At 37.7% G+C, this 23011-nt stretch overlaps 1 protein-coding gene across 1 annotated transcript in view; it reads left to right on the top strand.

Annotated features, from left to right (window-relative positions):
• Nucleotides 1-22635, top strand: part of LOC101170596 (GDNF family receptor alpha-2) — a 50278-nt gene extending 27643 nt beyond the window's left edge. The window contains exons 5-8 of the mRNA XM_004072656.4: nucleotides 10927-11039; nucleotides 11880-12020; nucleotides 15750-15868; nucleotides 21621-22635. Of these exons, the coding sequence (XP_004072704.1) occupies nucleotides 10927-11039; nucleotides 11880-12020; nucleotides 15750-15868; nucleotides 21621-21746 (499 nt within the window). The 3' untranslated portion in view covers nucleotides 21747-22635. The remainder of the gene's footprint in view (nucleotides 1-10926; nucleotides 11040-11879; nucleotides 12021-15749; nucleotides 15869-21620) is intronic.
• The last annotated feature ends 376 nt before the right edge of the window (nucleotides 22636-23011 follow it).

Genomic DNA, 23011 nt, shown 5'->3' with positions numbered 1-23011 from the left:
GCAGAGCGGCAGTAGTTTATTAGAAATTTGCTTCTCGGTTGTGGATGGGAATGTTGGTGTAGAGTAACTCCCCAGGTTTTCATCGTGAGAAAAATGCCACAAGAAGATGTTGCAAACACCAAAAACACCATTGTCATTGGAGTGGGTCTTTATAGTTTTAGACATTTAGATGGTAAGATGCAGCAGATTTTAGCATTAAAAGTTGACAGTGGTAATTGTTTCAAATATACTAGTTCTATTTTGAGCATTCTGTGAGCTGGTTTGGCTTTGATTTTACCTTCACAAACTTTTCGCAAGACTCCAGGTAGAGCCCAGAGCTTGGTTATGTAATTTGGCTTCAACTTGGGTGACATATTGCATTAAAATATCTCAATCTTTCCTCACTCTGCCAACACGATTACTGATTTACTCTAGAGATCTAGATGGACAAGGAGCAAATAGAGAATTCTTTTTTTGTTTACCAAGTTTTACATTCCATAGCTCTGCAGACAAAATGCTGAATTTATTTCTGTTTTCCTGTTTCCTTCTCTTTTTATCATGAATATTCTTTCAATGGATCCCAAGTCTATTCATTTGGGACTGCTGAGTCCAAAGAGGGACAATAGGCTATATTTGGAAGTGCTGTTTTGGGGTTGCGCATTATGTGTGTGTGTGTTTGCATGCGAGTCAGTCCACAGGCTGCATGTCCAGGAACATTTAGTTGAATTTGTCTGCACGGAGCATTGATCCCCTGCAGGATCAATTCATCTTTGATTAATATGCCGTTCTTCCGAGCTTCATTTTGTGCTCTTTGATTGAGTTTTGATGGCTTGTGTTAAAGTGGGCAGGCAATAGACAATCAAACACTGCAGATCTGGCTTGGGATATGCACTATAACAAGCCACTTTTACTTTCAGAAAACTCACAGAGTCTCTTCACTGCTCACACACAGACATATACACACACTGCTCTAAATCAACAGTCTGCTCTCCTGTATCTCACAGTTCAAGCTTCCACTGAGGGGGAACGATGTTGTGGAGAGTGACTGGCCCAAAGGACATTCCTCTATATAGCCTCCAAGATGACGCTGAAAGAAATCAGCATGCTCCTATACTTTTATCATCAATTTTTTTCTCACTTTTTCCCCCACTCACATACACTTTCACACAGACACTTTTATGCTACTTCACTTGTGAGAACCCTTAAAGTATTCCCTGGCCTCCAATTCCAACACCTCCTCGTGCTCTCACACATTGTACTGTACGGGCACTGAAATACCGGACAGTTAATGAGCAACCAAGGCTCAAGCGAGGAGACTTCCATGAAAAATTGGAAAAACTGAAAAAGAAAGGGGTGCAAACAGGAGTTACGTCTGTATGTTTATTAAAATGCTCAAGTACAAATGTAAAGAAATATTAAAACTGGACCCGACTGCAGGAATAAATCATGGAGGGGCAAAATATGTTTTTAGGGGAGCACAATTTTTCAATCGATATGTATTTTATATGTAATCCAAAACAACATAATGCAGTATAGAGTAGTTTTCATTTAGAAGTAAAGAACATCAACAGGGGCTGCGACGCACAGAAACGCTCAAAAACAGAAGCACTGAGGTCAGATTGAACAATGAGGTAAACATTAATGCTGAGGAAGTTAACTATCAGGAGCAAAACAAAGTAGTCTGACCCTTCAGACTCAATAAGCAATGCAAAGTTTCACTGCATTTTGTAAAAACAGCCGCCATTCATGGTGTTTGTGACACCTTCTTAAAACCCTGTGCTGTCACTCATTCCTAAATGTCCGAGCCACGTTTTGGTCAATTTCCAACAGAATGAGAATGGCCTTGGCTGTCGAGGCATAGTTAGGTGATTTTCTACAAAGATATTTTTAAAGTTCTACCGAAGTTGCTTCCGCAAATTTCAAAACTCAAAATGAAACATAAACAAATGCAGAAGTTCAACATTAATTGGGCACCACTTGTTTGATAAACACACCCTCAGTCACTGGTATCCTAAGACAAGGTTTGCTTTCTTGATTAAACGAATGTTATTAACCAAGTTTTTCTTTAACCTGTTTATAGCTTTTGAAATGAATAATCGTGATATCAGTCTAAGAGGTGAAAGGGGCCATAAACAGTTTTAATGGTTTATTCCAGTAAGTGATTTTAGCTATGAAAGGTTGATATAAAAACATGTACGAGTTTAAGAAAAAGATGACATGTTCATATCCAAACAGAATGTGCTTTGTTCGTAAAAAATAAAATAACTGAATGGTCCCATGAATCTTCACACCCTTTGTCATTTCCTTCCAACTGTGCTGTTTGGCACTGAACTCATTTTTTTTCCTGCCAACTCTTCCCTGTTTTGCAGAAAGCTCTTAGCTGGTTTGGACCTGACCCGGAGAAATAATAGTTTTTCATTAGCAACAAAGTGTTTTCATTATCATTCCTATATTAGAACACAAGGTAAAACAACTAGATAAACATAGTTGCCAATAAACACCCTTAAAAAAAGTCTTGTGGGTGTTTGTTCTGTATGAAGGTTGGTGTCAGGTTACGAAGACCACTGGTGTAGGCTGGGATGTTTGGAAAAGGGGGACTTAAGAAGGCTCAGGTGTATAAGTGTTCCAATGTATATACGGTAGTTTTTCAACTGCTTGTGGGTTTTTGTGTGTCTTGGTGTGTATCAAGGATGAAAACGTTTGAATTGATATTTGAGCTCCTTTTAAAGCCGTATCGTTTTTCTGTTTTTTTTTTTAAAGATGATAAACTAATAAAGGAATTATAATGGATTTTCCTCCCTTGATGAGTTGGAAAGGACATCAGATTCCTTTAGTGGTGTCATCGAAGGATAATTGACCATATTACTACTACCACTGCCATAACTTGCATTTAGACTGTGCCTGGCAGTGTTTAAGGTCCCACTCCAATCATATTTGAATCTCTTGTAGTAGCGTTCCTAGAGGTCTTTTAATTATGGTTATTTTTGGCCAAAATCCAGAAAACCTGTGTCCTTTTCTGGGACATAGTCTCTGCAGAGTGGCAGGAGTTCATTAGAAAAATAATACCTCTCCCACATATTGTCATCCATCTGCTTACACACTCTCCTGCTAGCTTACAGCCCCTCACACCCTCAGACTAAAATTATGGAGTGCCACAAAATTAGCACGCAATATTGGAGCTATGCAGCCGTACAGTTTTGAGGCAGATGCCAGCTCAGACGAGACAAACCTGCCTTAGGACAACGGATGGAATTTAGCTCCTGTGCTCTGGCATATTTATGTTGAAGCAGCTGCTGAAACATTGTTTAATATGCACTGTCCTAATTCAAATAAATGAATAAATAAATAAAAAATAGAAATAAAAACAAAGACGTACTTGGATCTAGTTGTCTGCAAGTGGTTGCATCGGAATGGAGCAGACCAGGGAGCTTGTGGCCTACCATAGTAACTTCTACGTCACACCTACAAAATTTTTCCAACAGCATTTTTTCATCTCTCGTCTGCTCCTGATTCACAATGATTTGAATTAAGACACACTCAAAAATGCAATTTTAATCTTAATTTTCTTTATACATGTCCTCCATCGTGAGAAAAATGCCACAAGAACACCATACCAAACCACCACACCAAAATACCATTTACATTTGAGTGGATTTTTAAACACTGTGTATGATGCATATATTAAACAAAACAAAAAATAAATAAAACACGATTATATGCTAAAACCAGTGCATTTTTAGTCATATCCAATTTACAATCTGTGTGAGGATTAGTTTATTTTATCTGTAACAATGTCTGCTCACATAGACATTAGAGTGGATGGTTCAGCGCCTTACCAGTCATGTATTAGGCTGTAAATCAGTGAGTTCAAGCTTAAATCTGTGAAGTAGGTTTTCCAAATTGGAAATGGTTGAGTTTGAAATTAAATGCTGTTTTCTTTTAAAATTGTTTAAAAATCTTAAAGTGATCTTAAAGCTCACTGTTCGAGATGACTAGATGTTCTTTCAGTGTTTCATTGTGATTGGGAACATTACTCCCTAGTTGGCTTAGTAACTTTATTTTTTAAAAGCCTTTATCAAGCAGAATCTTTCTTGTGAACACAGACCGTTTCCTTAAAGTCCAATATTTATTTAATTCACTTGGATCATCAATTTCCCTGCAAATGTAACTTTTAACATCTAATCTCAGAGTCATGTCATTGCCTTTAATCCCAAAACTATTGAGTCGTCTATGCTTTCAGATCACATGCTTTTTGATGCCAAGGAGGAGCTACCTGACAGCTGTACTGATCTCACTTCAATTCTGTCTATTTTTGTAGAACTTGCCATAAAAGTTCAATGTGTTTCCCTGGAACACCCTACCAGTTTGTCCAACTCTGTCTCTAGCTGCTGTAACCCCACTCCCCTATACCTCAATGAACTTTAATGCTCGTGCCATCTTTCTTTAAATTTGGCTGAAATGTTACCATTGAATCCCAGATCTCTCTTTTTTTTATCCCAAGTGTCAAGATAACTTAGCTGAGTCTTTCAGATGTTTTCCAGTGACAAGTATGAAGTTGTCAGTTTAGTTTTACAGCTGCATTTCCAGACTTTCGGAAGTGTTCTTGTGTTTGTGGTTTGCATAGAGAGCCTAAATACCGGTTCACAATCCAAGAAATGTCTTGTTTTGCATGCAGGCATGCAATAACAACATTACATCATTTCTTTCTGGCAGCCCTGACTTTGCACATCTAACAGCTTGTTCTCAGTATTAAATGCATGATTCTGAAGAAGTCTATCTAATAAAACATAAATGATCTGAAATGGACAAATGTTAAAACGTGTGCAGAATAATAATTACATATTACAGCCTTAAGTGACTGACTTGTCTGTTTATCTGCAACTTTTATTTTCTTGACAGTTTCATAGGAACTTCTGTATTTATGGATCACTGTTGTTTACCTCAGTGCTGTGGTATTTCCTAATCGTCAAGAATGATTGACAGTGAACTTTCTTAACTTACTAATGGGACATTTTTAACAATACTTTAAATTTATCAAATAGAAAAAATAATAAAAACAGGTCTCTTCCCCTACATTTTTGTTAATTTTAAAACCCTGTATTTAACTTAAAATTTGCTTTTTTTGGATAAGAAAACCAAATTCAAAAGATTGGGGGCGACTCCTTCGGGATGTGTTTTTGACACCATAAAAATGTAAAGATGATGTCAAACAAAGAAGGACAGAGTATGGGTGTAGAGATTTCTAAGTTCCCGAACTATTTTCAGAGACATGTTGGTACTCTGAGTCTGTTGGAGAAGGATGCTGAGCAAAAAGATCCAGGCTATAGTGGCCCCAAGCAAAAGGAGCAAAAATAAAATCAAAAAATTAGCCTTGTTCTTGAAGTTAACCTGAGGTTTAGAACTCGTTATGGAAATAAGAATATTGAAAAAGAACACCAAACCCAGTGATCGTTACACACATTGTCTTTTTATCTTGGGATTTTGTTTCTGCTACATGTATGAAATTTTGTAGATACCCTTTGCAACAGCCATGTTGTTTATGTCCTTCAGTGGGCGGTCACAAATATTCCAATTACTTGTCACCATACCAAAAGATAAAAGGTTCTTTCAATTTCTACTCTGTTTAATTACAACTCTGTCCTCTTTAAACAGTGTTAAGCTCTGGTTTTGCTAGCACAGCATGTGTCAGCTGATGACCTTCTTGTTTCTTACAGAATACACTTTGCTGCAGTGTTCGGCTGCAATCAGACATTTGTTTCAGGAGGGACATGGTTAACTTGCCAGCTACAAATGAAAACATTGAAATCGGGTGCAAGGAAAAATAGGAGGGAGAGTGAAAAAATAGAGAAAAAAGGGAGAGGAGATGAAAAGATTAGTATCATTATGTGCTCAGATTAGCACACTATGCATGCTTTACATTTAACTAAAGAGGCTAAACGAGACCCAGGAAAACTGCAGTCATTACTGACAAGGCCTCATCATTTTTTGACAATCTCCTCTTCCAGTGGACCTGCATGTATTATTAATGCAGGAGTTGTCCATAGGGCTTCAGCGTTATCTATGGAATGATTGATGAGTAGTTGTGAATGTGGAAGTATGGACCTCTCAAATTTTATCATTCTTCTCTTTAGTTTCCTTGGTACTTAGAGAGTCTCAGTGAAGGTTGCAGCTGCTGCAAACTTTCCATGGAGCTGTTTTAAATGGCAAAAATGATCTTTAATAACTTACGTCTGGTTTGCAAGTTGATGCTGAAAGTCAATTAATTTCTAGAGACATCATTTACTTTTGGTGTTGATCAGAAATGATTAAGGAAACTAAACTTTATTAAAATAGACAGCAACAAGCTACTCAGGCTTTATCAGGAAGCCCTTTCAAACCTAACAGGTTGTTTCAAGATTCTTGAAATATGGGATGTCTCTATTTGTTTAAAAAAAGGAAAAAGGTGTAATATTGTTGCTCCTTTTTCTTTTTATATGCAGTTCAGGTCAGATTTTTTGTTTTTGTTTTACTTATTCTCCACTGAGTTAGGAATGAAAAAGCTGTGTCATGTGGCAAAGTCTTGTGTTTGGGGTGAATGGCATGTGTCCATGTTGCCCTTTAAGAGTATTGACAGGAAATCCCGATGAGGACAACAGCTTTGGGGCAACATGAGTTATCTCAAGATTATCAGCAGAATGCAGAAACATTAAAAAAGTTGAAGTTTCACTTAAAAGAAACAGTTTACCAACAAGTTCACTGATGCAGTAGAAACATTTCCCATTTTTCCTGTTTTCTGATGGTATGAGGAGAGTTGGTAGCAAGAGGAAAATAAACAAGAGGGTTTAAATTTCAGCTTTTCTGTCATTTTAACACATCGTGGCATCAGTGTAACAGAAAAACATCAAAAATGTGTTCTGTGGTCCACTTGCTTTGTGGTATATTCCACATAATTTCATTTTTAAGAAAAATTGATCTGGTTCTTTTTGATTAAGAGATTCTATGTCAAATTTCACAGGGTTCTGTAAATGTTAAGCGCCGGCTATCTTGTTCAGTGGGTGTCTGGTTGGTTGGTTTTCAAATCCCAAGCACAATATGCTTGGTTTGCGCAAGAGCATAAGAAACCGAAGCCAAATTCCCTGGCCAATAAAGCTGATTCTGATGGTACTTTTACACCAGATGGGATCTATGCATCAAATTTGCGTCCGCTACCTCTGTTTCAACGAGCATCAGATTTGCGTCTTTACATACACGTCAAATTTTATGCTCAATGCTTGCCCAAAAATGCATTCATAAAGTACACTCCTGTTGCGTGGGGGAGGCGCTACTGTCCAGCTTTTAGCCTCATTGCTACATGGAGGCACTAACTGTATTTCTTATTTATAATGCATGAAAGACACAGATGATGTTGAGAGATCAGGTTTTTTGTGTTTGGAAGAGCTCTACTAAACCATCAATATCTTGGTTCATGAGATCTTTCAATCTTTTTTTTAATGGGACCTTTTTTGCAGTGCAGGAGCTGCATCTGAATAATGGTGCTTTCAGCGGTAATTCTGTGTTTCTGCATTAGTTCGAGGAAAGAAAATTTAAAACCTAAAAATAAAATTGCCATGATGCAAATAAGAAAAATATCATAAAGCCCAGGAGGAGAACGATCTTCTCCTGGGCTTGAAGTGTTTGACGGTTTTGATGGTGTTTTTTCTTCTGCATTGCTGTCAGTAGCAAATACTGATACAAACACCTACAGGGCCCTCTAGTGGTTGTTAGTGGGAAATAACCGCTAAAAGGCAACCAATTGTTAGTGGAAAATAGCAATTACATTAGCCTATTTATGTTTTAAAAAATCAGATATAGGCCGCTTCTGAGTATAAGTTGCACCCCTGGCCAAACCATCAAGAAAAAAAAAACAAAAAAACAGGAGTTATACTCCAAAAAATACAGTAAGTGTGATTCCAAAAGCCAATTGGTGCTTTTTCATTTTTTACGTCTCCATTCCACTCAAAAGTTACCCAAAACTGTTAATATAGCCTGTAGCATACAAAAATGTATTCAGTTGTCAGTTTAGAAAGAAGTTTTATATTTGCTAAATTTTCTCCTAAAAACAGAAAAACTTCCTTCATAGTGACACTGCTGTCAAGATGTCCATACATTCCATAATGGAAATACAGAGTTTCCATCCTCTTGCTGTTTCTCACACATCCATCTGTGCTCTTTCCGATCGGAAACAAAAGATTGACAAATGGAGAGGAGATGGAAGGAGAAAGAGGAGAGACAGCTTAAAAAAACGTCTTTTGTTGTTCCCATTTGCTTCATGGACGGAAACCACATTTGAGTTGGAAGCCATTGTTTTCACGATCATTGTTATGCATGCTGTAGATAAGAGAGATTATGGCGCGTAAAACCTCTTTAGGCTCAATCCTAAGTGGGAGTGGTAAGAGTCAGTGACCACGGTTCCATATCAAACAAAAATTAACATCTGCAGAAGAGCTGAAGTGTAGCAAGAGCATGGAGGGGAAGCATCTAAACCAGAAATCACCCTCACTGAAGTGATTTTAACTGGAGTCCAATAACTGTTTCTCTTCCTGCCTCTCCTCATTTACGAGGGAATGCTTTCCAAGGCTGACACTCATCTGATATAAGTCACATTATTTGTCATGGGCATCAAGTGATAGAAATAACAATCCATATAGAAAGCCATTAGTTTTCTATTATTGCCAAACTGGATGGACAGGCACTCAGAGTTCACCAGACTGACTGTGTTTAAAGTGTCAGGTTTGTTGAAAGAAGTCTACCTCTGTGGGGGCTCCTCTGCCACTTCCCCGGGGGCTGAGTGGCTGAAATCACCATAAAACTCTGTTGAGCTAGACAGCCTGTAATTTCAGCAGCAAGAGGCGCTCTGGCGAGATATAATGGAAAGTCCGTGGAAGCCATGAAATGTGCCGCATCCTGGTGTTGGAACACCATTGTCTGAACACTCAGGAACCTCTCTAAACTTTAAATTACTGTTTTTAAGCTGTCATTGTCTGAAAGAGCCTCACTGCTAAAAAGAAACTTGTTCAGTTTCTTTAATCGTCTATGGTCTACTCCATTCCAGCAGTAATCTGACATTCACATTCTGTATCAGAACAAAAGCAAAAGACCATTTTCTCATAAGGAATGGAAAAATGGGCTTCAAAGGATTGTTTTGTTTAGGCACAACAGAGTTGTTCTCTGCCTTCCTGCTTGCTGAGTCTTCTTCAATCATATGTTGCTTAAATGTAGGTACAAGTGCCTTTTTCATTCTCCAAAAAAAAAAAAAGCTTCTAATAAAGAGGATACACAACCAGCGCATGTCTGTTTAAGAGTGGTTTTTGAGTGTATGGGCGTCTGTGCAGCATTTGCAGTGAATGCACATCTGCATTAGTCACAGCAGAGCAAGCAGATATCCGCTTTGCCAAAGCAATATTTACACTGGTTGTTAGCATTGTGTCGTGTCTAGAGCCTCTTAGGAGATGTGTATGGAGTGTGAATGGAGTTGAAGAAATGAACTGGATCTAATATCATGCAGCAAGCTGGTGGAGGTTTGCTGCTGGGGGTCCAAGCCCATCACACCACTCTGGCTGCACTTCTGCTGTGATCAACAGCATAGAAAGTAAAGACAGTGACTGACATTTCAGTCCTCCTTATTCACCTTAAGTGAATGGTTGTGTAATTAAAGAATGAAAGCCTGTAAAGCCAAACATTTGTCTATAATTGTGCTTATTCTCCAAATGGGTTAGGGTGTTCACCAAGTGAACACTTTATAATAAGGTACCATTTAGTAATGTTAATTAATGCTTAATTACACATTATTTAACTATTAAATAACTGCATTAGTTAAGGATGCAAATCCTCAATCACTAGTTATTTAATAGTTTGACACAAAAATTGAGTTTTGTTACGACAAACGAAACAAAATAATGTGAAAAAAAAACGAACATCAAGTTTATGGGAGCATGCAAGATGTTTGAGTCTTTTGTCTATTTAACTTTAGCCAATATGTTTAAAGCCTTTGCCTTTTGTAGCAAAAGTTGTGGCTTATATGCGTTAACTTTTACTAAAAAAAAAAAGTTATTAGCATTTGTAATTGTAGTATGGTTGTTGTATAAATTTAGCTGTGTAAATATTAAACGTGGACATTTTTAGCAATTTCCATGTTTCAGTTCCTCTTTTCTTAAACCCACTCTCTTCATATATTAAATTTAAACCTTAAAGTTTATGAACTGAATTGAATAGAGCCAATTTTAATGAGGTAATTAATTAAAATCCTGCCATGAAGTTCATTCACTGAAATTCCTCAACAGCAGATTTTCTTACTTAGAGCTTGCTGCTTTGACCTCTAGATAACTTGCTTCTTTATACAATTATATAAATTGCATAAATTGTTAAATAATTACAGATAATTTTGCCAGTGCATGTTTCTGTTCTTTAACAATTACAATTAAGTCGTCCGTGGTACATAATGCCCCACTGGGATTAATGCTGAAAACTCTTCTCAGGAATGGTGAACAGGTAGATGGTAGCCTTGACATGAGCAGCACAGATACAGCAATTTCTTTCACATTTTCCCCACTGAACTTGCTTCAGTGGTTTAGCAATACCACCCTAAGGGCCTTCTACAGGGTTAAACCTCCCCATTGTAAATACAAACACACTATTTATCTGATTTCAAAAGGGTTTTCTTACCATTTTTTAAGGGATCCTTGGAAGACAGTTAAGATGTCTCTTTCCAAAAACATGAGCGCCATATTCCCTCATATTTGTGAGCAGATTAGGATGTGATTCATAAGTGAGTCCTTGTTGCTACTCAAAGCACCTGTTTTAGGTCTGATGAAGTTTACAATCACCAGAGCTTTACTGTAAAAACTCTCCTTAGAAGGTTTTAGTGTGTGTTTGTTTATCTGCCATGAGCTTACTAGTAAGCCCTCCTCTGCTCCTTTTCTGTGTCCATAGGTACAGACTGGCTGACTACATGAATAACTGCGGGAAGACTCCACATACCATGGGCACCTGTCCCAATAAAGACAATCACCAAGCCTGCTTGGCCTCTTTTGTGAGGCTCATCGGTCAGTACGGCGTTGTGAATGACACTGGGAGGGGTCTTATGGATTCACCCTGAGATAAACCATTAAGATAACACTGCATTAAAAAAATGTAAATACATGATGACAGCAGCAGAGGAGACAATGAGGCCGCAGTTTAGACTGCTTTTAAAGCCAGGTCCATGCAGAAGAATAAGGCTTTTTTCCCCCCCTTTGGGAGTTGATATCTCCACGAGAACACCGGACATCAGCTGAGTACCAGAAGTAAATTAGGGAATAGAGGCACGGAGAGTGTTTACTTAATTAAATCACTTCACAGCCATCTGTTTGGTCTTAATAAATGTGCACTGACTGATTCATGCATATGTCCCAATTCTAGCCTGAAGCACCTGGTAGAGAAACAAAGATGTGGGATGCTGGGAGTTCTATATGTTTTTACCATTGTTGTTTTTATTAATGTGCTTATATAGTTGATAACGATTACTCAAATGTTTGAGTTTTATTGCAACATGCATAATGATGTTTCTAGATGCTAGAAATAACAAAAAAATAGTTTATTACTCACAATTATTGCTAAAAGCACTAACACTGACACAAACTGCAAAAAATTGATGTTTGGGTTATGCAGTGCTGTGTTCAAATATGACACACACTTACAGCAATAAAACTCTTACAAAACATTTAGAACATAATGGCCTCTTTACATCTCATCGAAGTAAACTCAGATAGTGTGAAGTCATTCCTCTGTCTGGCATTGTGCCGTCCATTTTACATACTATTTGTGACAAATGTAGTCCATTAGTGACCTATACCTGTTAGTCCTAATGTGCATATGTATGTATTTATGTGGGATTCTGCTTACAGGGACAGAAATGACTCCCAACTATGTTGACAGCAGCTCCACCAACTGGACCATCTCGCCGTGGTGCACCTGCAAAGGCAGCGGAAACCAAGAGGAGGAGTGTCTGAACTTCCTGCGCCACTTCACCAATAACACATGCCTAAGTGAGCAGTTTTTCATACATGAGAAAATGTTCTGAAATTAATAAAGCTTTGTAATATTAATGAGAACAAAAGCAGGGCAGTAATGCTGGACTTCAATCTAGTGGTGCTCTCTCGGTTTGCGTCTGATTTTAAGTCCGTGTGGTTTTCATTTGACAAGAAAAATGCATTTCTTTGCAACTTGTTTAGATTTAATTAAGCAAAAAAATAAAAAGAATATTTAAAATCATGAAGAAAATGTACCTGCTAATGTTTTGATGGATCTCCTCCACAGGTATTCAAATGAATGTAAAATGGAACCACACATTCCTAGCTTTTCTGAACCAGGTTATTATTTTATCACTTTCCATCCTTTCTGCGAGTAGGATGTGGCTGTACCTAAATGAGAAAAAAAAACACTATTTGCATGTCATTTTCGCGTTTAATCTTTCAGGGCTTATCCTTTTACAGGAAAAGAATTTTATGAAAAGGAGGAGACAAGCGAAAATGAAATCAAAACGGAAGCGACACTTAAACACACATCAATTGTACAACGGATGCACAACTCACACAGCGCAGCCTCACAAAGATTTATTTTCAATATTAAATTTTTCTTTACCTTTTCAGTCAAATATACTAAACTCCTTCCTTGTTATGGCATGGGGAGCAGTGTCATCATCCCCACAAGACACCGTTGCCTTCCGCATGTTCCATTGTGTAGATAATGCTTTCAGACCATTTCAATAGATTGCTGGGTTACCGTTTTAGCTGAGTGTGCAGGATGAAGGATGAGGCTGGGAGCTGAGGAGGCGTCTTGAAAAATAACACAAAATGCTGCATCTCTTCTCTGCAGTCAAGGGGAACAGACGATAAACTTTCTCTCCCTCCAGGGAGGAGGGGGTACGTAAATACACTAACTTATTTGAAAGGGTAGTGCTTGTTCTCCTTAAACTACAAGATATTAAAACTATACATTTTATTAAAAAATAATAATAATAAAACAAGTTGACATAAAGATGTCCAATGTTATTAATTTGACAAAATATATGTTCACTAATGGTTGATAAATAAAATATAAATGGCTAAACATTGAGTAAACCAAATATTTAATTTATCCTGTAAAATACTTGTGAGCAACAATGCATTTTTTGCTCCTGAAACATCTTCATTTAAGTTTTTCTATCCCTCAAATACTTCCAATTACTATGTTTTTATTACAGTAGCCTAAAAATAAACTAGTGATAGTCTCCCTGGAGAATCTAAAACTAATAGCTTTTGATCATTCACAAAATATTTATTTATCTCAATACAAAAAATAATTTACAAAATTAGTGTTGCACCTGAATGCATCACAGCTGCAGATTTAGTTTTGAGAGTAAGGAACAAAAATGGAGATCCAGGCGGTTGGCCACTTAGTCAGAAAAAACATCATAAAGTAATTGTTGTTTTAAAATATATATATGTATGTATTACATTTATACAAAATTACTTTTGTATTTAGTACTTTATTTCCTTTCTAGTTTTTTTCTTTTTTTTTAACCAGTGTCTGTGTCCTTCACGTTCTGCCTGTTTCTGTTGTTGTGATGCAACAAGGTAAAAAAAAAACATTTTTGGTATTTTAATTTGGAGATCATCTAAATTCTTTAAAAAACATTGCAAAACTCTGTATGTGCTCCATCTGAGTTAAGCTTTTTAACCCTTGTGCTATCTTAGATGACCCCACCCTTACATTGACGTGTTCTGCCTACCATGACAAAGGTGGATAAAGGTGGAAAGATTTCATGTAATCCATGGACACCAGTGAAGATCACAAATTATTGAAGAAAAAAGGTTCAGCGCTCTGTCTAGTGGGTCTAGATGACCCCACTCCCAATGTCGAAGTGCCTAGGATAGCACAAGGGTTAAAAGACTCCTGTAAATTGACTTAAGCTTTTATTTGCCCAGAGCCGTTTTAACACCTGACAAATGTTAATGTCAAGGCTGGCAGAAAAAGGTGGAAATACTTTCGAAAGAGTCAAAGAAATAACTGACCAAAATATTATAGAAGGCCAGTAAGAAGTATTCCAGATAAAAAAGATTAATGAAATAAAAGACAGATAGCCTGATATCAGTTTCCTCTTCCTTTCTCATCGTTTTCTTGTAGTCTTTCTTCATCTGCATGTCTCAGTGCATGCAAGACGTTGCCTCCAGAGCCTCAGGGTGAAAGGGAAACTTGTTAGAAGTCATTAAAACATTGAACTACTATTGGCAACGAGCTTAATCACTCCGTGGAACATTTGAGTGCAGTGAAATATTCCAGGGTTGGGACCTCCGGCCAGCTAAGCTTGATTTATGACTTTATCCTTTCATCTTGAAATATCTGTAGGGGGATTTCTAGCTTTAACCAATTCCTGACAAGCAGATGCGTAACATCCCATCTCAGCAGTTCTTCACTCCAGGTTTCAGGATTTTAGTGAGGGATTTTCTGTGCTTTTTCTTTCTGATAGACAGTTGTCTGAAACTTTTTCATTGTCCATCAGAATTTAAAACAAAAAAAAAGTTTTCGTGCCCTCTAGACACTGCTGTACGGGTGGGTTTAGAATGCAACAGACAAATCTATAAGTGCATGCGTTGGGAGTACTGGGCCTTTGTGGTCACTGGATTATGCATGTGCATTCTTCAACAATCTGGTTTCTGTGTGGTATTGTGGTGGGAAAAGGCCATTTCTCCTTTGTTTGGGAATGTTTTGAATTTGATCAGTCATATAAATCTATTCAGAGTCATCTCTGCACAGTGACCTTATAATGGAGGTGGTTGCCAAGCAATTACATGCCCAGCCTTCTCTCTGGCTGAACAAAGAGAAACAAGCCTCATGTTTTAAACGGATGAGCAGTGACAAGGTGCTCAGCCCCTCTTTTACCATATCTAGCTCAAAAGCTGACTGAACAGGGATTTATCACATTTTTGCAGACTTGCACATACACTCCCAAAATTACCCGCATCCGTGCAGTCTTTCTGCAGGCACAGACACAAGACCACTCACACAAATTCACAGACAGCTGTCCTTCGTTTGAACTGATTGATTGTTTCTTTTAAGAGATTTCATGCTGCAAAGCAAATTAGGGCTTATCCTCTCAAGTATGCACATAATGTTACTATTCAGTCAGCTTCTCACAGTTTATGAAGACTGTTGCAACATAAAGTGTTTGTCCAACAGGCTTAGACCTATAACAAAAGGTCCAAATCTATGCAAAGCTTGTACTTTGCAGAATGTTCTTCAAATAAATAAAAATATTTCCAAAATTGTCTGGATAAACATGCAAAAGAAAAATAATAGTTTAAGGCAAAATATGGTTGGTTTTCACTTTCGCATGTTATATCTGACAACTGCAGTCCTCCTGAGAGAAAAGCTTTTTACAATATTTGACATGACGTATAGGCTATGTGGTATTTTATAAAATAGCAATGCACCTAGCGGCCTTTACTTTAGACAGATCGCACAAACTAGTCTCTGAGATTGCTTCAGTCTGGTTTAGAGTCAGACTTTCTCTCTGCTGAATGTCTTTTAGTCGGTTTCTTTATGGGCTTGCTGAGTGTTTGGCTACCACTTTTATATATGGCCGCCATTATGGATTTTTCTCCTGGCTAAAGTGCTTTTCTGAAAAGGGGTATTCTTAGGCACATCCATGCCAAATTTGATTCTTATACCATAAAATGCATGATTTGTCTGAAATATCAACCTAACAGGCTCGGCTATATTCTTTGTGCCAACAGGATACTCCATCCAGGCCTTTGGTTATGGAATGTACAACTCGCAAATAAAAAATGTGACGGTTCCAACCCCGTCATCAATGTCAAAAACATCGGAGGAGTGGTCTGTCATTATCCCAAAGGTAACGTTTTTGCTTGTGTGATTTTAGGTGATTTGTTTGTACTAGTAATTTCTGAGTCAAATGGGTTGTCAAATTGATGCTGTCAAGCTTGAAGTTTGTTATATCATACACGAGCCATTCCTGTGTTTAGAAACCAGACAGATGCCTTTGATGCAGCATATTTATATATATATAGCCCCATATTTCTGCATCTTCAGGCAGCTTCTTTACATAAATTTATTAAAATGGACTTATCACGAAAAGATAAACAAAAAAAAAGAAAAAAGAAAACAACAACACATAAATAGTGCATCACTCTTTTGGTTCGTCTCCATGAAAGGGGGATTTTGTACTCTTGTGAAATCCGAAAGCTCAGCATGAGGCGCAAGTCACATCACATTCAATCTCCACGCTTGTTAAAGCAATTGGCACATCAAAATAGACACTTTGTGATAAGAAAGTTTATGCTGCATCCTAGATGATGACATATGGTGAAAATATAACATTTCTATCTCAGACAATGGAAGAGTAAAATAAATAGAAGGTGGGGGGTTTAATCTGGATTAGAGCTTCTAAAATACTAGCCCAGGGGCTTGTTCTCTGCTGGATGCCTTCTACTCTAAAGACTGCAGCAAGCCCTAATAAAACTTGGTTTACTGTCTGGAGCAGAAAAACATAGCTTTTTGCTTTGTTCACAAATGCACAGATTTTATTTTATGTTTTTAAGAAAAATACACTTCATGTTATATCAGATAAACGTGAAGATGTCATTGTCGCATGCCCTGTTGGAGACTCCCTTTCTCCTGAACAGAAAAGAAGCATTTCAGCATGCACTGTGGACCAAGAGATCTTCTTTTTTTTCATCTTGCTGTCAAATTTGATTAGTTCCCATAGTGAAATATTGTTGTGCTTAACAGATGTACTTCAGTTATGCATTGCAGCCCTCAAGGATATGACTAATGATGTTTTTCACCTTTGCAGGAGACCAGTCACCCGGCTTGGCTGATTTAAAAAAAAGAAGTGTAAAACTGTCCTTGTGCAACTTTCAGTTTTCGTCCGTGTCTTTTTTGTGACGACTTCGACTGATCCAAATCCAGGCTGCTTTTGTTTATGAATGGAAATGTGTTTGTTCAATAAATGGCTCCTATTAAGGCATATCACATCACAGTCATTAAATGGTCACACTTCACCCAAGGCGTTGAAGAGCTTGCTTTACGCTTCAACCCTCATTGTCTGGAAGACAGCAAATTAAAACCTTAAAAATGTGGCAAAGTGGAGAATTAATGAACAAGCGGCACTGACAACAATAACAGTGTTCATGTTTGGGAAAGGCAGCGCAGACAGATATCTGCAGAAGAAAAGCAGGGAGAGAATGGATGGCGCTCGCTGCCTGTCCTGTGTGTATCTGTCAGAATTGATGCACTGCTCAGTGCCTGTCTCACTGCAGCATAGTGTTTAATTTATTGTAAAAATGGTAATTAGGAAACAATAAGACGTGTGATTACTCAAGCAGGAATTTTATAATTAGAGAGGGAGCTGGTAGGGACATTTTGGGCCGCCCCGTGTTTTCCGACAACTATGCTGGCAATTAAAACTTGTCAAACTTCCAAGGCAGATAAATTGGAGGAGTGCTGTTATAGCATGAGTCCTCTTGGCAAAAGATTAACTGTCCAAAGTTGTAAATCTCACAGCGACCGGTGTGGGCCCCACAGTGGCACACTGGTTGTTTGTACACATGGCAACAAATGATATGAGTAACAGAAAATACAAGGTGTGTGATGGATGCACAAATGGAGCAATCTCTGACCAGAAACTGTTCGTGTCAGTCGTGTAGCTCCTTTTCTTTTACATGCTTGACAAAATTTTCAGCTCATTTAGATGCATAATTACTCAAAATGTCACTCTTGGTTGTTGTGCGCTTTAGTATGCTCAGTGCGTAAATGTGGGCTGAAGCTTTGGTCTTTTAGGACTTCTAAGAACGCGTTCAGATTATGTGATATTGATCTTTGCTCTGCATGGATGCTCCACCTCCCAGCTACCCGCAGGACAGTGTTTACTTTCCTCAGCCAACACGAACACCATCATTTTGGTAATAACATAATAAAATGCTGATCTGATTTGGTTCATCGTATCCCTGACACCTTTATCCCAGGTTTCTGCTTTTATTTCCAAAGACTTTGACACAATCTACAAATGAATGCAACAATATCAATTTTATTTTGTTCCTCTAGTTTAATTGAGCTGGTTTAGACTTAATCACTAAATATTAAAGTAAATGATTATGCAACCTAAAAATGAGTTTATTTTGAGCCAAATAATTGGTTCATCTTTTTTCATTCCACATCTTTAATTTCCTTAATTCTTTTTTGAAAACTGTACAAATCAAAATCGACCCTTTCTTAAAAATTTTAACACCTGTAATTTTACATTAGCAAAATACTGCAAAGAAGAACCATTTGCCTTCTGATCAAACTGCTAACCTTAAGTCTTCATTACACTGATAATACTGAGTAGCTTATCACTGAAAATTTTCAAATCTTTTATTGATCACATTAAATAGTTCTTGCAACTTTTTATGAGGATGGAACTGAATAATTGAAGGGACCAGAATTAAGCAGAACAGAATTAACATTCAGCAACAGATTATCAGTGAGAAATAATTATATTAAGAAAAGCTGTTTATTCGTCCAAGAAGAGCAACTGAAATTTATGATCATATCCTTCATGAATTGCTCCATTATGTCATCATATTACATGTTTTTGCCTCAAAATTAATTTTGCTCTTTTTTTTAAGGGTTATAGGTATTCAACTCATTTTGAAATAGTTGTTCCTAATAAAATTCTTTGTAAAATCAGACTGATCAGTTTGCCCTGCTCAGGTTTGTGTCAGCACATCACGAGTAGTGCACCTGTTCAAAAAATGAATAAAACAATTATACATATGCACACTCCACCTTAACGCAGATGTTGGTCTCTTGGCTTCTATCTGTAGGACCTTTGATTAGGATTAGATTTCTCTTCCTTCAGCTTTTCCCTTCAGGGATCGTCAGAGCGAATCAGCTTCCTTCCACCGTACCCTGTCTTCTGCATCCTCGACTCTAACAGCAGATACTGTCATGTATTTGTTCACTGCATTCATGTTGTTCGTTTTTTTACATTCAGTTGGATTTTATGTTAAAGCAACACTTCTTTAATAATACATTTCCAAGCTAATAACATGACCTGTATGGCATAAAATGAAATTTCTAAGGCAAACATCGTAGCCTATAAAATAGCAGTGGCTGTCAAAGCTATTGATTATTTCTGACATAAACTCCTCTTCTTCAACTTTTCCAACTTCTGCAAGATTACAGGTTTTTTGTCCTTTTTCCTACTTTTGAGATTCAGCAAAACATGCGAACACAACTGCTACATTGATTTGATTTGAATTCACAACCAAATTTTATTAAATATTCAGCACAATGCAAAAAAAATAAATACTTTTTTAATTTACATTCTATTTTGCCTGAAAAGCTGCAACACGGGGCTCCTAATAATAGTAATAACTAGATTAATAGATATTGTCATATACAGTAATTGATTGATTACACTTTAAGTATTTTGATTTTTTTAAGCCTCAGCTTTCTTTGACTGTATTGTCAAAAAAGCTTTTCTGTTCAAAATCTAATGGCAATTCTTAACAAGATATAAAAAGGAATTAAATTTATGACCATGTAATGCAGAAACTTCAAAAATATATTGGTGCACTTTCTGATCATCTGAACCACAAAATCCATGAGGCTTATAAGTTTAATTGTCCCTGCTTGTTACAGATAGTTTCAAAATTATTATATTGATTTGAATTTTGATGTTCTCACATGAAAATGTTCTATTAATTCTCCCCTTTATTGTTATTACTTTTAGTCATATCAGTAGTTTAATGTAAAGCCACTCTACAGCAGCCCTATGAGCAGCAGGAAACAGATGTTCATGTTCTCATGTAACTCTGTCACTGTTGATCTTCAGCTGTAATGAACAGAATCGACTATTAATAGAGCCTACATAACTCATGGGCGTTCAATAACTTGCTTGGGGACATGCAGGCGTGTTACAGTGTAAATCTGACAGCGCTGATTGATAAAAAAAATTGATGTGAATACAACGAGTTGGTTCTGTTGCAAGTCTGATATGATCCGAGCTCTTTAAATATGTGTTTGAATCTTTCCATTGAGAGGAAACGCATACATGTTTGAGCTCTGCCGTGATGTTTGCCTGTGTTTGTGTTCCAGTCTTCCGTGCAAGTGCGTGTGCACGCTCTCGCGAGCCTGTGTGGAGACTGGCTGCAGTCAGAGATCTGGACTCGTGTCAACAGGCTGCTGCCACACATCACTGCCCTTGCTAATTAATTGGCTTTTAGTTGCGGATGTGCTTGGTGCATTGTCAAGCTACTCATCGCTGCCCCTGAACTCCCCCTCCCCCCATTTATTTATTTTCTATTGTTGTTTTTTGGGCAACTGTCAGTTCAATCTTTTCATTTTGAAATGCACAAAGCCAGGTAATGGGATAACAGCAGCTTCTTTCTATCTTCTATTCTGTTTGTTCTGCTCTTAAAGAAGCAAAAATGTCACTGCCTTATGTATGTAAGGCAGCACTATTTTCTTGGTTCATTATTTACTATCTCATTTATGTGTTACCTTGTTTTGGTGAAAGATAATGGATCGGATTTATGAATGATGAGGCACTGGTGCTGTAGATAACGTCTGGGTTGGTATTTTTTTTTTTCAGTGTACAGGAAAATGGACCAGTGCAATCTCTGCAGAGGTTGCTTTGGTGAAGATGAAGTAAGGGTGGAGGAGGAGGGGGAGGAGGGGTGGAAGCAGGGCGGGTGGGGTGGGGAGAAAATGTTTCATGTTCCTTGTGATGTGCTTCTGTATTGCTGTGCTGGACTAAAATTGTCTGCAAAGTGAGCAGGACTTCTTTAACTTGAAGGCAAATGGTTATGCTTGTTGTTACAAGAATCTCAGAAAATTGAAAAGAAAAAAAAAAGTACTGAGAATGTGGACGATTTCATGCAGAAGCCCATAATGAAGGGCGTTGTAGTGGGGATATAATAGCAGAACTCTGGAGGCCATAAAATTTAATATGTACACTGAATCCAATTCATCCCTAACTGTGCGATAAAGTGCATTTTCAGTTTTCACACTGCACATGAAATCATTTTTCCTTTTGATTCAAAAAAGCATTTTTTTGATTACATGCTGCAAAGACAATGTTTTTTTATATGTGTTTGGTTCTGCCTCTATTAGATGTAAGACATGGCTTATGAAATATTGAGAAGAAGTCCTCAGCTGCTGCTTGCCTCTGTAAGACGCGTTTGGCTAAGCAGCATGTTTTTCTTGTAAATAAAGTCGGTAATGTTTAAGCTTTAAAAACTGTTGAGAGACTTCTTGGCAGACATTAAAAGCATTTAAGAAAAAGAAAAGAACATGCTCAAAGGAAGCTTTATTTCATTGCCAACTTGTTTAAGAACATAGAACACACCGCGCTGGACTTTAACTATACCCAATATGTCAAAAATGTGTTTAATCAGAGAAGGTCTGACATGTATACACAGCTTCCCCACTCTGACCACCTTGCTTTGTCTTTTCTGTTCATCTTTTTTCAGCCCTGACCCGCCGCTGTCTCATCTCCACGTTTTCCTTATCAAATGCCAGGATAGAAAAACAGTGTGAGTGTCTGAGTCATGTCTAACCTTTACATGTCTCTCTCCCTCTGTGTCCTGCTTTCTTCGCAGTATCCTGAACCAAGAGGTGGTGGCCTAGACGTAGTAGAGAATCACTCTCCTTGTCTCTGTGCCAGCATCTGGGCTCGGCTTCCAAGCCTGGCTCTGGCTCTGATCCTGGCCCAGCATGCCTTGTAGAAGTGCCAGGAGGAGAAAAAAAAGAGGTCATCCACCCACGAACTGATCCCAAAGCAGAAGATGTCATTTCTGAGACTGATATTAGGAAGGATGTGCATCTGGTGACATTAAAAAACCTTTTGTGAAGGAGGAAAACAAGACTGAAAGTAGTGGAAATTATTGCAGTTCTGCAGCTGTGACACTGTTGATCATCACCAAAAAGACCTTTGTTAACAGAGGACAGCTTGTGAGCAATGCCTTTTCTGACATACAAGAACCTGGGAGATGTTCAAAGCCACTAGACTTTTCTCACTATAGAAGGAAGAGTTGCGATAAGCAGACGTAAGGAGAAACAGTAAATAAAATGGTAAAGAGCTCCAGCCAAAATAAAAAGAAACAACATACAGAAAGGAGGTTTTTGTTGCTTTGGTTGGGGTCATGGCTTACTCTTCTCTTGGAGGGATAAACCACATAATTCAGTGGATGATTAAATGTCTTTTCAACAACTGTGTAAACTCTAAACTGTAAAGCCTCCTCAGTGTTTTAAATGTTGGTATACTGTAGTACCTGTGATCATATTCAGTCTGACAGTACACCTTTGAAGAAGGCCAGAGATGTTAACATTTAATGGTTATATGGTCATTTTGAGATGTTTGTCGTTGACCGTGGGTGTTCTCACAGCCACCTGAATATGTGTATAACTTTGCCTTCATATATTTCCGTATAAATATCTAAAAACAACAATTTGCTTTGATTTAGCTCACCTGTATCCAGTACCTGGAAAGGACATAAATATATGCTAAGTAATGGAAGGCCGTCATTATCTGCATTTATAGTCATCTATTAAAGCTTAAACACAAAATATGTATAAACTAATAAAATTAAACAAGTTCTGTCTTCGAAAGCCATATTTTTGTCTGTGAGTGTCACATGTGTTTAGCACTTTTCACTTTGCATTATGATTTGCTGTTAATTCTGTGACACGTGTTGTCGTTAGGTTTGACAGTAAAGCTCTGCTGAAGTTGCATTGAACCAAAACTACTTTTTTAGTCTTATTTTTCCAAAATTTGAGTTTTGCTACAAGTAGAATTTAGGGATAGGGGGTTCAGAAAAATCATGGTCACTAGAGGTCAAACTAAGGGATAGCTCAGGGGTCTGCAACCTTCATCACTTCAAGAGATATGTGGATCAATTTCTCACTGACTACAACGCAGCAGGCGCCGTAAAGTCATACTTCACCCTTTAGAAAAGTAAAACACTGGTTTTCAATTTATATCATTGTGATG

The sequence above is a fragment of the Oryzias latipes genome, chromosome 9 (assembly GCF_002234675.1).
Source record: "Oryzias latipes chromosome 9, ASM223467v1".
Taxonomy (NCBI): Eukaryota; Metazoa; Chordata; class Actinopteri; order Beloniformes; family Adrianichthyidae; genus Oryzias; species Oryzias latipes.
This window is presented reverse-complemented; position numbering and strand designations above follow the sequence as displayed.